General features: G+C 41.3%; 1 protein-coding gene across 2 annotated transcripts in view; it reads right to left on the reverse strand.

The window, feature by feature from the left end:
- The window catches only part of INTS9 (integrator complex subunit 9), an 83,433-nt gene that overhangs the window by 24,716 nt on the left and 46,507 nt on the right, over window positions 1-12,210 (reverse strand). For both annotated transcript variants that reach the window (XM_030555177.1, XM_030555178.1), the window contains 2 exons: window positions 10,509-10,689; window positions 8,026-8,086 (listed from right to left, as the gene is read on the reverse strand). In XM_030555177.1, coding sequence (XP_030411037.1) covers window positions 8,026-8,086; window positions 10,509-10,689 — 242 coding nt within the window. The remainder of the gene's footprint in view (window positions 1-8,025; window positions 8,087-10,508; window positions 10,690-12,210) is intronic.

The following is a 12,210-nucleotide window of genomic DNA, read 5'->3' on the forward strand; positions in this document are numbered from 1 at the left end:
TGGGCCTAACAACAAATACTTCTCTATCTCACTAGCGTATTAGGGGGATTTAATTGGTGAATATTTATAAACATCTTTGAGATCTGAACAGGAAATGGGCTACATGAACACATTTGAACATGTCTACAATAAGAGAATTGTTTGCAGTGCACTTCTAGCCATGTTGGTCCCAGGATATTAGAGAGACAAGGTGAGTGAGGTAATATCTTTTTTTGGACCAACTTCAGTTGGTGAAAGAGAAGCTTTTTCACTTACATGGAAGAGCTCCTGTAAGCTTGAAAGCTTGTCTCTTTCTCCAACAAAAGTTGGTCTAATAAAAAAAGATATTACCTCAACCACTTTGTCTCCTCAATATAGAGAAGCATAGCAATGATTACCAAACCATGTTAAAAACGGCACCATCTGCTACAAGCTAGGGTCAGCAGCATTGGCTGGTGCTTATCCAATCTGTATCTCCAAAATTGTGTCTTGAAGCTTTAGCTTTCAGAAACATGAAACATTTAGGACCTCTCTTTCTGTGGAAAGATTCTTTATTGACTGAAAGCTTAAGAGATAAGAGACAGTAAAGTGTATTGAACCTAAATTATGGTGAGTTTTTTGTTGTGTGTTGTTTTTTTTTAAATCCCAAATGGCTATGCTTCCGTTAATGCAGTAGACATGATTTATAGGGTCAGTAACTGCTACTATAAACTGGATAAATCTATGTAACCATTGTGTATCCTTTGTTCAGCAAAGCCAAAATTTATTGCCATTTATTTTGTGTGTGTTCTGCATCCAAAAGTTCTGATAGCTATGCCTCTATTTTATCAAGGAGGGAGGGAGTGATGCATGTGTTAGTTCACCTTCCTTGTCCCCTCTATAGGCCACCTCTAACAGAGGCCCTTTGCTGTGGAAGCGTCACTTAATTCCTGTTATTTATTGCTTTGAATATGGTGAGCTGGATCCAGTATATGAAGGAAGGAAACAAAGATCAAGTCAGAGAGTGCTAGTTTTTCCATAGCAAACAATCCAAATTACTTCCACCCCAGCTACTTGCAGTCAAAAGACAATAGCCTATTTTCTAGCCATTTCCCCTTTGCAGTGAATTAAGCTAGTTTGAAGTAAGGCACTCCTATTTCAGGATAAGAGCATCCACACACAAAGTTAAAGCAAGAATGATTCATTTGCTTTAAACTCACACTCTACCTTATTCCAGATTAATTTTCATGTATAGTCAAGCCCTTAGTCACATTTGAAAATTTTGTCAAAGCAGCGTCCTGGAGATAAAAGACTCCATCCTTCTCTCTTTACTAATCCCCTAAACTCAAAATATTTGTTACATTTTATTTTTAACCTGGTAGACGCTTCCAAAGTTGCCTCAGTACAAGCTCTTAGCCCTTCCAGTTACAAAAACTGCTTGTGAAAACAGAACTGGTGCAACTGTATGAACAGAGGCGACACCTGTCCAGATATCGGTCAACAATTTTTCAGTGCTTTCCCATCATATTGCCCTTCCCATACCTCTGTTCTTCCTCTTGAGAAATTACTGGCTGCAGTGTCCACTAAAATCCTACTGGTAGATACTAACTTTCTTGCAGCAGAGACTTGCAGGCCCAGCCATTATGGAGAAACTCACCTGAAAACTTTCCCATTTAACTGCTGCTCCAGTAAAAGAAAAAAGGAAGAAATTTTCAAAGCTGCTCAATGCATTTGAGCATCCAATTTCCATTAACTTTATTACTAGGTCGCTTTGAAAATCTTAGCCTGCGTTTCTGGCCTGCAGTAGTGGAAGCATGGGATTCCCTGTACAATCAACTCAGTGACATTAGGAAACAGCACTTTCCAGGAGAACAACAAATTCTATGCAATGATCAAAGGGAGGAGATATGTTATATAGCTACAATTAGGTGAAAAGCATCAACAACAAGGAGAGAGAGGAAGTGTTTAGGATGCTCTGAGGGGCAGAATTCCATGTCATCCCATCTCACAAAGGATATGGGAGAAATAAGGGGGTTCAAAGGCCGGTGACGAGAGTTAGAGGCTTGGAGAGACTGAGCAGATTGGGAACGCTTAGTTTAGAGAGGAGATAGAAGAGGGGAGAGGGCCAAGGTGTATGAATGGTGGAGAAGGCAAGTCAGGTACTTCTATTTACCTTCTCATATAATAAGAATAATGGGACAGTCAAGCAGCGAAATGGTAAAGGCAACACATTAGCAACCGATAAAAGGAAATAAATACTTTTCACACTGTGCATAAACCACCTGGATAACTCATTGCCCCCAAAGATAGAAGCTTAGAATGACAAAAAAATAAAATAAAAGAACTGGACATTTATCTAGGTAATGGGAACATCCAGTTTCAGGAGCAGACTGGACTCTGCTGCCCATACTGTATTTGTTTGGTGACGAGAGAGCATCAGTTTCCAGGACTACCCTCCTCCACTGGCATACAGCAACAAGCACATTGCTGCTGCTCATCTAAATAACTAACACGCGTATTTGAGTAATTTCTCTTACTCTGTTCTCCCAAAGATGCTCTGAGCTCATCAGCTGATCTCTGTTCAAATGCGATAAACCTACCATTGCAAAAAGCACCACACAATGATTCTATCAGAAAGAGTCCGATCTAAATGCTCTTTCCATACAAGTGATCATTTAATTCATGTTTCTGATACTCATTACCAGTGCCCTTGAAGTTCCCATTGAACAGTCCTCTTCCCATGAAATGATTGATTCATGGATTTAAAAAGAAATTATGTATGTGTGCGCGCGTGCGCACACACACACACACAGAGGAAGGATGGTCTAGTGGTTAGGACTCTAACCTAGAACTTGGGAGAACTGGGTTCTAGTCCCTGCTCCACCACAAGAACTGCCTGTATGACCTTGGGCAAGTCACTTAGCCTCTGATTCCCCTCTGTACGATGGGAACACTAGTACTTTCTTACCTCACAGAGGCCATATAAATACCTTGCACAGATACTTACACACTGCCTCAATTACCAGAGTTTTTTCCTTTTTCAGTCTAGCTTCTACATTTCCCAAAAGGAAAAAAACCAAAACCAAACCAGATGCACCTCCACCCCTTTTACACAGCATGGTAATATTAAACCATCAGTGGATATGGGAGCACAATAAGGATTGCATTGCAGCTCAGGGAACCAATCAAGGTAGGAGCAGATAATTGCCTCCTTGAAAGCTACCCAAATGCTAAGAGTGAACAATTGCACAGTGGAGAGCACCGGAGCCTGCACAGGGGTGTGGTAGTGCGCTGGGGGGTGGATTGTAGGTATTTACCGCTTTTTTTAATAAAGTTGGATCCATGTATTTTATAAAATAAAAGGAAGCAAACTTAGGGGCTATAAATCTGATGTGTGTGTTCTCCTGAAGTGCACCTCACTACAGTCATTTATGACCTTACCAGAAGCCCTAGATCAGCGATTTTCAAACTTTTTGAGCTGAGCTCCCCTCATCCCCAACTTTGAGTTACAATTTTTGGTTGCTCCACCCCCCACACTCCAGATAAAAAAAGAGGCATGTCAGGGGCTGGAGGTGGCGTGAGGCTGGCCTAAACTGCCTGGCACTGCTGCTCACTCCCATGAACGGGGACATGTCTCAGTTTGAAAACCTCTGCCCCAGATGGACTAGCAGACTCATCATGCACTTTTTAATATGGGCCAAGTTTTCAATCTGCCTGAGCACTTGTTACCACTTTAAAACCTGTATTTGCAAAGTGGTCAGTAAATGACAGGAATTAGCAATGAAGAGACCCATTAGAGCCTTGATTTCATCACCAGGGGCCAGCAGAAGACAGTTCAAATCCCCAGTGCACACGCCAGTTGCAACTACAAACCCCTAATATGTGTTAGAGGACATTACTGTGGAATCAGCAGTACTCACTATACTGTTTGTCCTTATGAATTATTTTTATTACCATAGTGCCTAGGAGCCTTAGTAATGAACCAGGATCCTAGAGTGGTAGGCACAGAACAAAACAATGGCTTCTCTATACCTTGCATGGTGTCAAGTATCAGAGGGGTAGCCGTGTTAGTCTGGATCTGTAAAAGCAGCAAAGAATCCTGTGGCACCTTATAGACTAACAGACGTTCTGGAGCATGAGCTTTCGTGGGTGAATACCCACTTCGTCAGACCCACGAAAGCTCATGCTACAAAAAGTCTGTTAGTCTATAAGGTGCCACAGGATTCTTTGCTGCTTGTCTATACCTGTAACAGTTCCAGTTAGATCATTCCCTCATTTACCATCAGAAGCCTGATGCAAAGCCCACTGTAGTTAATCTTTCTATTGACTTAAATGGACTGGATCAGGGGTATAAATTATCCCAGCTCCATAATCAATTATCTGAGATTTTACTAGATAGTGCTACAGCATCTTTATACGTTGTGGTGTTAAGATAACAGTTTGGAATTCAGTTGCTGTTTATAGTAATTCCTGGAATAAAGGCACTGTTTTAGCTGTAACATATCCTCACCATTGTCCCCAGGGTGTTTTTACTGCTTCTTTTGCGGGTGAGGGGAGAAAGGCCAGCGAAACTGACAGTCTAGGCTGCAGACAAAGAATTTTTAGCTCAGGGGATAGATGAATCTCTAATCTTAACACTGGAAATATTCTAACTGTATCTCACAATTTTTAGATATCAGAGTAATTAACTTAATCTACACATGGAGCTGACAAATTTTTTTAACAGCAGTAAAATAGTTTGGAGGTATCTGATCATCAACAGGCCACCCAGGGAATTAAAGATGCTTCCACTAAAATCAGAGGATGCAGTTAACATAGCATAAACACACACACCCGTCATGACAGACTGCTTCATTAATCCACCCTTTGATGGTGGATGTTTTTTCACCAAGCAGTTCATTGGTGTTGTGGAAAAAAGGTTGTGAAACCTTAAAACCTTTGATAGGCGGTAGGAAGGGAGCATACAGAGAAACAGAAGTCACTTCAGAGACGTGCTATGGACCAACAAGGACACTTTGGAAAGCAGAGAGACGCAGGGTAAATTAGGAAGTATGGCTGGAGTGTCTTGCACTCTGAGAATAGGCTTTGGAACCTGATTTACTAGGGTAAGTTTTTAAGAACCGTGTGTGAGTGTTAGCTGTGGACATTTCCATTATTCTTGATTCAATGCATACCCTGCTTGAAATATAGTTTAGCACCTGGAAAGAATGAACACTAGGGACCAGATTTTACTCCTATTCAGTGGGAACATTGTGACTATTGGGCCTACAAAGCGTAGCCCTATTGCAAACTCAGATATAAAAAGTATGTAAAAGTTCAAAGGTGATACAATAACCAAGAAAAACAGGTCAATTTAGTTACAACACAATGTTGTAACAAGTGCAAGAGAATCAGACAAAGAAGCCAGATTAGTTTGAACCAGTGTTTCTCAAACTTTTCTAGTGGTGACCCCTTTCACACAGCAAGCCTCTGAGTGTGACCACTCCCCCACTTATAAATTAAAAACACTTTTTATATTTAACACTATTATAATTGCTGGAGGTGAAGTTGAGTTTGGGGTGGAGGCTGACAGCTCACGACCCCCCAGATAATAACCTCACGACCCCCTGAGGGGTCATGACCCTAAGTTTGAGAACCCCTGCTTTAAACTAAGAAGGCCACATTGATATAATCCAAGGACTGCTGAAATTAAGCTTGGTAAAAAAAATAGATGTGGAATCAGAAGTTAATAGACCAGAATTGGTGTGACAGCTATGAGGTCTAATTGCTGGACAAAATAATGTGGGCAATGAAGAAGGATGCCCACTTTTCCCCCTTTTGGGTTTCTTAAAGAGAGACTTTGGAAAAGACTTGTTCAGATCAGTTCTCCCACTCATCTCCCCACCCACCTTGCAGCCCAGCCCATCCCAGCCCATCCCCCTGAACTGCCACTCAGTTCAGCTCATGTAAAGGACTTTCTTTCTGAGAGCAAGGCTGGCAGGCTGGCCTTAATCGTGTTCAAGGAATTTTGTTTTCACCTGTGAGTGCTGAAGTCATCACATCATCAGGACATTCAATTCTCAGCCCATCAGTGGGGATCTGCAACTGCCAGCACTGCAGAGGCACACAAGATCCTGCATAATTTTCCCTGCCCTTGTTGTGTTATTTTCTGCCCCTCTTTCATTCCTTTTAGCCCCTTTCTCACTCTCTTGGCTTTTCATCGAATCCCAAAGTCAACTATACCATATTCATCCAAGCCTGCCTTGTTTAAGAAGAGAAGATCCAATCCGATGACTCCCTGATCCCAAGCAGCAGGTGTTGTGGCTGACTTGCCAGCCAAAAGCGTTCACTCATTGCTAACCAGCAGTCCAGCGTTTCAAAAACCATCAACAAAAGCCATATTTCACCCATCTTTTCTATTGTCCCTTCTCCACCTTGTGTCTGTTAGGAACAGGATAAATAAATGCTCTCTACACATCAAAAATTAATCCTGTCTTTTTCACCAAAGAAAGGTGTTCCGAAAATAAGACTGATATTTTGCCTCCAAAAGGAGAAAGTCAAAAGCATGATTAAAGTGTACGTTTGTTTTGTGTAATCACTCAATCACAGCTTCAGTATAAAGGTCTGCTTTAATTTCGTGTTCCTCCTTGTGTTTAATCAATAAACTTTTAATTTGAATAAATGTTTTTGTGCATTTGCCAAGTAACCAAGTAAAACCAAGGCCCCTGTTTAAAATAACTCTGAACCTACCTAACGGGGGACAGTGAAAGAGTTTATAAACACCGTTAAGATCAATATCCATACCACAGGAACCTACCAGGCCCTCAAAGCAAGGAATACAGGTGGTAGACAGTGGAGATTTCCAACCCATCTCCAAGGATGGGTCACTGGTCAAACCCTTCAGGGCAAAAGACCATGGTGTTGATCAAGGCATTTAATCTGAAGCCTCCACCTATGTGACTGCAGCTATGCACTTGAAAGCATTTACAAATGTTTTTGAGCACAAATGATGGAATTTATATACACAAGCTAGCCTACAAAATGTGCATGTGCAAAATTGCTCAATCTCAGATACAAGATAGATAGAGGCTCCTCTGAAAATTTAGCCGCCTTCTCTCAGAAAGCCACCTCTATCTACACTCCTCAGTCCCTGTGCCTCCCGTTTACTCTAAGTGGAGATACACCTCTACCTCGATATAAGGCGACCCAATATAACACGAATTTGGATATAATGCGGTAAAGCAGCGCTCTGGGGGGGAGCCCTGCACTCCGGTGGATCAAAGCCAGTTCGATATAAAATGGTTTCATCTATAACGCGGCAAGATTTTTTGGCTCCTGAGGACAGCGTTATATCAAGGTAGAGGTGTATATTGGTTCCCTTCAATACATGGATTCTATATAAAAGTCTCTTTGAAGGCAGAAGTTGTGCCACATCTATTTAAGTTTTGCTCCCGAGATGCACATCTTGATTCTGCAAGGACCCCAAAGGGCCAGCCGTCAAGCAATCTTACTTGCTTCAGCATCGTGCTCACCCAGGACACTCCTTTGCAAATAGCAGACAACACTGAGCACTTATGATTTCAGCTCCTTGTATATTGATAAGGCATCTTGAAATAGAGGATTAATAGTATCTTAACTCTAGACAACATGAGTGTCCATTTCGATTAGGAAGGTAGCTTCATCCCCAACAGCAAGGTTTAGTCTCTATGCACTTTGAAATTAGTGGCTTGGTTTGAACAAAGAGCATATTTCTACTCAGAGTTCGATAAGGGCAAACACACGTGTTGGTATCAGACCCCTTTCCATGAAGGCAGGTAAAATGGAGGAGCGGATATTGCGTAGTAACATTTTCATCAGACTTACAATAATAATGGTAGGGTTAATGGTACATTCTGACATCTTCCTCCCCAAAAACTATTTTCATAAATAATGGAATGAAAGCCAATTGTGTGACCAATGGTCAAAAGGACTATTTCACAGATCCAAAAGGATTAGTCACAGAAAGAGAGTGGGCTCGTGCAGCTCTGGCTTTTAAGAAGCCACCTAATCTTGGCACTGATCACACATGGTGCCTCCGTATTTGCTTACCTCAGCATGAGGAAAGGGAGGTTCTGGGAGATACACCTTCGTCTGTTTATTATGACACAGCCTTTAAAAGGAGGGGAAAAAACCTGGGTTAGAGACATGCAGAAAAACATACTGCAGTATCTGCTGCCATCTACTGTTAAGATTCTCTGGACAGTCATCCCACTTCCATGACGTGCAGCACAAAGCCTCCCACTTTAACAGAAACAACAAAAGAAAGAGGAGATGCCTGGGTGGGTGGGTATTATGATCTAAAGAAGGTGTACGTCAGTACAGAGCTGAAATTGTTTTAGAAGCATTTGCTAATAAATAGAGCCCTCTTGCCTGTGAAAATGGATATGTTACTCAGCATTCACTGACATCTTACATACAGTAGGACCTCACCGATTCTCATTCAATATCCTGCAAACCCCAATAATCCTCACAAAAAAACCTATTCAAAGGTTTCAACTGTCTTAAAGATTTCACCCTTCCATTTGCTGTAAACTAGTTCCCCGGTATACATTTCATTATTGTGGGTATAAGGCTAGCAAACTGCTTCTCTCATCCCTCCTTGATGTTCACTGGCATCGGCTATTTTGCGTCAAGCATTCCTTTCACAAATTAGATATTACAGCTACTGAGGGACTTCAGCAAGATCATTTGATTCATTCCGACTTGGGAGATAGAATAAAAGAGCAGATCTGGCAGTGGTCTAGGACGGTGATGATGCAATTGTATAATATAGTAACATTACCTTGATGACTTGTCCTAGGAAATCTAGCAAAGGAATCCTACCAGCATGATACATCTTTAATTTTTATTATACAGCAACAAAACTAGGTCTAAATAACTCTGAGAAAAATCTCCACTTTACCAAAAAATAAAGCAGTTTGGGGCTTGTCCAGATGGATGTAATGCGCACTAGCCAGCCACACACTGTAGAGTGTTTTGGCCTAGGTCCAAGTGTGGACGAAGCCCTTGGTCTAGCACACTATCATGGGATTATCAGACAGGAATTCCTCAGTTCTAACCCCAGATCCATCTGTGGTTTTAGAGAAGTCACAACCTCTGCCTAGGTTTTCTGTGAACAAGGTAAATATTTTACCTTGTAAGAATGTCTGAGGATTAGTATCAGAGGGTAGCCGTGTTAGTCTGGAGCTGTAAAAGCAGCAAAGAATCCTGTGGCACCTTATAGACTAACAGACATTCTGGAGCATGAGCTTTCGTGGGTGAAAGTGGGAAGTGGGTATTCACCCACGTAAGCTCATGCTCCAAAACGTCTGTTAGTCTATAAGGTGCCACAGGATTCTTTGCTGCTGAGGATTAGTAGTGTCTCTACTGACTTTTGAAGATAAATTACTGTACAAGTAGGATTAAAGTATGTTTTAAACTGGTCTCAAATAATAAATATTCTAGAATTTCAGTAAACTATTAAGTGTCTGAATTCTGCAAACTAGATGTAATTGACAAAATATGATTTCCACTTGCATAATATGCTTTGTGCTGCCTAACCACTGTACTTGTTGTTAAAAAAAAAAAAAAAAAAGTACTAACCAGTCTTGAAATTTTATAACACCCTGATTCAAACTATGTATAAAGGAATCACTTAATTAACTATTAAAGTACAGCCACCAGTCAAATAAAATGCAGCAGCTGTTTAACTGCAGTACTATTGAATGGGTATAATTTAGAATACCTACACTGAAATTTGGTTAGGGGCCAAAACCTAGATTTCCCTACTCTTGCTTAAAGTAGCATGGCCTCTTAATCCATCAGATCTTTCCTTCTCCAAATACTTCCAGAAGAATTTACTCATCTCAGTTTTTCCCAGTGCACCTTGTTTTTCTGTCTTCCAGATCAAAAGATCTGAGGCATGGATTAGTTTATTTGTGTCGTACAGGATCTTCTTATTGCTTAACAAATACATGATCATCACAAGTGGTCAGGCCCGCAGTTCCATGGCTCATCTGTGTTAGGAATATAAAAAAAAACCTCACCAGCTTATGTAGTTGGACTGTATATACTCCTTGGAGCACTGAGTGAGACTAGGGTGACCAAACAGCAAGTGTGAAAAATCGGGACGGGGGTGAGGGGTAATAGGCACCTATACAAGAAAAAACCCAAAAATCAGGACTGTCCCTATAAAATCGGGACATCTGGTCACCCTAAGTGAGACTCACAACAGGTAAGAAAAATGTATCTGAAAGTCACTCTGAGCAAGTGCGTCGTTTACTTACTGGCTCTGAGTGCCAGTGTCAAAACACATCTGTGTTTCTTAAACAGATTCAACATACATTCTACTGGACCTAATGCCACTCTAATTACAGAACATCCATGCACACCTATTCCTGTAACTGAAAAGGCATGTACATAATTCCTATGTCGTGTGTATCCTGAATGTTCCAAGTAGACAGAATCTGCAGCTATCAGCGCTCACTCTGCACACCTTTACTGTAATGTGTACGTTGAACTCCAGTCTGACAGAGTAGCCCACTAACACCTACCACTCAGCAAAGATCTGGGAGAACTCCAGGGAGCTGTTGGCAACAGGTGAGATGAAGTAAAAGGGGACATTGGAGAGTCCTGCAGAGTCGATGTATTGATAAAGACACTCCAGCAGGTCATATATCACTCCAGAAGGATAACATGGAACCAGGACGTTTCCTCCATTCCGGACAGTCATAGCTTGAGGGAGAAAGAGAAGGGAGAATTAACAGGTTTCAAAAAGTATTTTTCATTCCAATAAGCTCCACAGGGCACAGGGAAGCAGCTATCTAGATAACTGGTGCACAACATGCTGCTTAACAGAGTGAGTGATGTGTGCAGAGAGATTTCTGACCCCTCAAGACTTCACAGCCTTAAGTAAGACAATCAGATCCTCCTCCTCCAAAAGCACAGCTTTGAGCAAAAGGAGCTTCTGTTAGCCGTGGGACCGATGATACACACTTGAGCCTGTCTGACACTCCATCCAGTAGAGGGTAGTGCTGCGTCAGTACACAAGAGGAGAAATTCTGACTGAAGAAACTGACCAAAGACACTCCTGACATAAAAAACACTCTATAAATCTACTCCTGTCCATGCAGAACAGCTGTTCTTCGGTCTCATCTGAAAGATCCCAGACCTTGTAAATTGTTTTGTACTCAATTTTGCTATTTCAGATAAATGGCTGAGGATTTTAATTTGTGGTTAGAAAGTCTAGTTCTTTCAAACCTGACTCAGCCACCCCAAACATGAAGGGATTTTCTTTTCTAAAGTTACAAATGTGTCTAAATTCCTTCAACACAACAACAGAAGCAGCTGCAAAAGGTGTCAGCTGTATAAGTCATGGGCAGGCAGAGAACAAGTGGAAAATAAAAATACTTTTCCTGTGCAATCTGAGTATAAAGCGACAAAGAGTCCTGTGGCACCTTATAGACTAACAGAAGTATTGGAGCATAAGCTTTCATGGGTGAATAACCACTTCGTTAGATGATCTGAGTATGGCGCTGAAAGGAAGCCCAGGAGAAACATTTTATTTATCTGGCTGCATGCAGCTACACAACTGCTGTAGCACCTTATGACAAAGCATTTCTCCGTTGTCAATCTCAATGAGAAATTGTTGCCGAACTGGGATTTCTTCTGTGACCATGGTGCAAAACCCATCTACCAACGTTAACTGAAATGCAGCAGCAGTAATATTATGCATCAAAGCATTAAAACAAAAACCTGTGAAAGAGCTGGAAATGCAGATATTAAATCTTGCTATAATTATGTCCGTGACTTCAATTTGTTGACAAACTCAGATGGACAAAGATCTAGCAATTTAGGGGTATTTAGGTGCCTAAAGAATCATATAGGAGTTTTTGAAAATACCACTACGTGCCTAGGTGCCCAACTTCAAACAGGAGATGCTTTTACTACACACTGTTTTCGACAAAGGGTCAGAGAGTTCTTTCCCGGTATTTATCAGAGCTGCATTACACATCAGTGAAGGACGGGAAGAGGACTGGGGTTACTGTCCTCTCCTGGATCATATGCAAAGTCTAATACTTTGATAACAATTAATAAAAATAATCGTCCTTCGTTTTTAAAACCAGCTAGAGAATTTAATCTTACATTTCCCCCAGCTGGCTTTGAAAATCTTAACTCCCTGTACCTCCCCCATGCCCATTTTCCAGATGAGGAATTTATACTTGTCTGCCTCACAGGAGCGTTGTGAGACTTAAA

The sequence above is a fragment of the Gopherus evgoodei genome, chromosome 3 (assembly GCF_007399415.2).
Source record: "Gopherus evgoodei ecotype Sinaloan lineage chromosome 3, rGopEvg1_v1.p, whole genome shotgun sequence".
In the NCBI taxonomy this organism is placed as follows: Eukaryota; Metazoa; Chordata; order Testudines; family Testudinidae; genus Gopherus; species Gopherus evgoodei.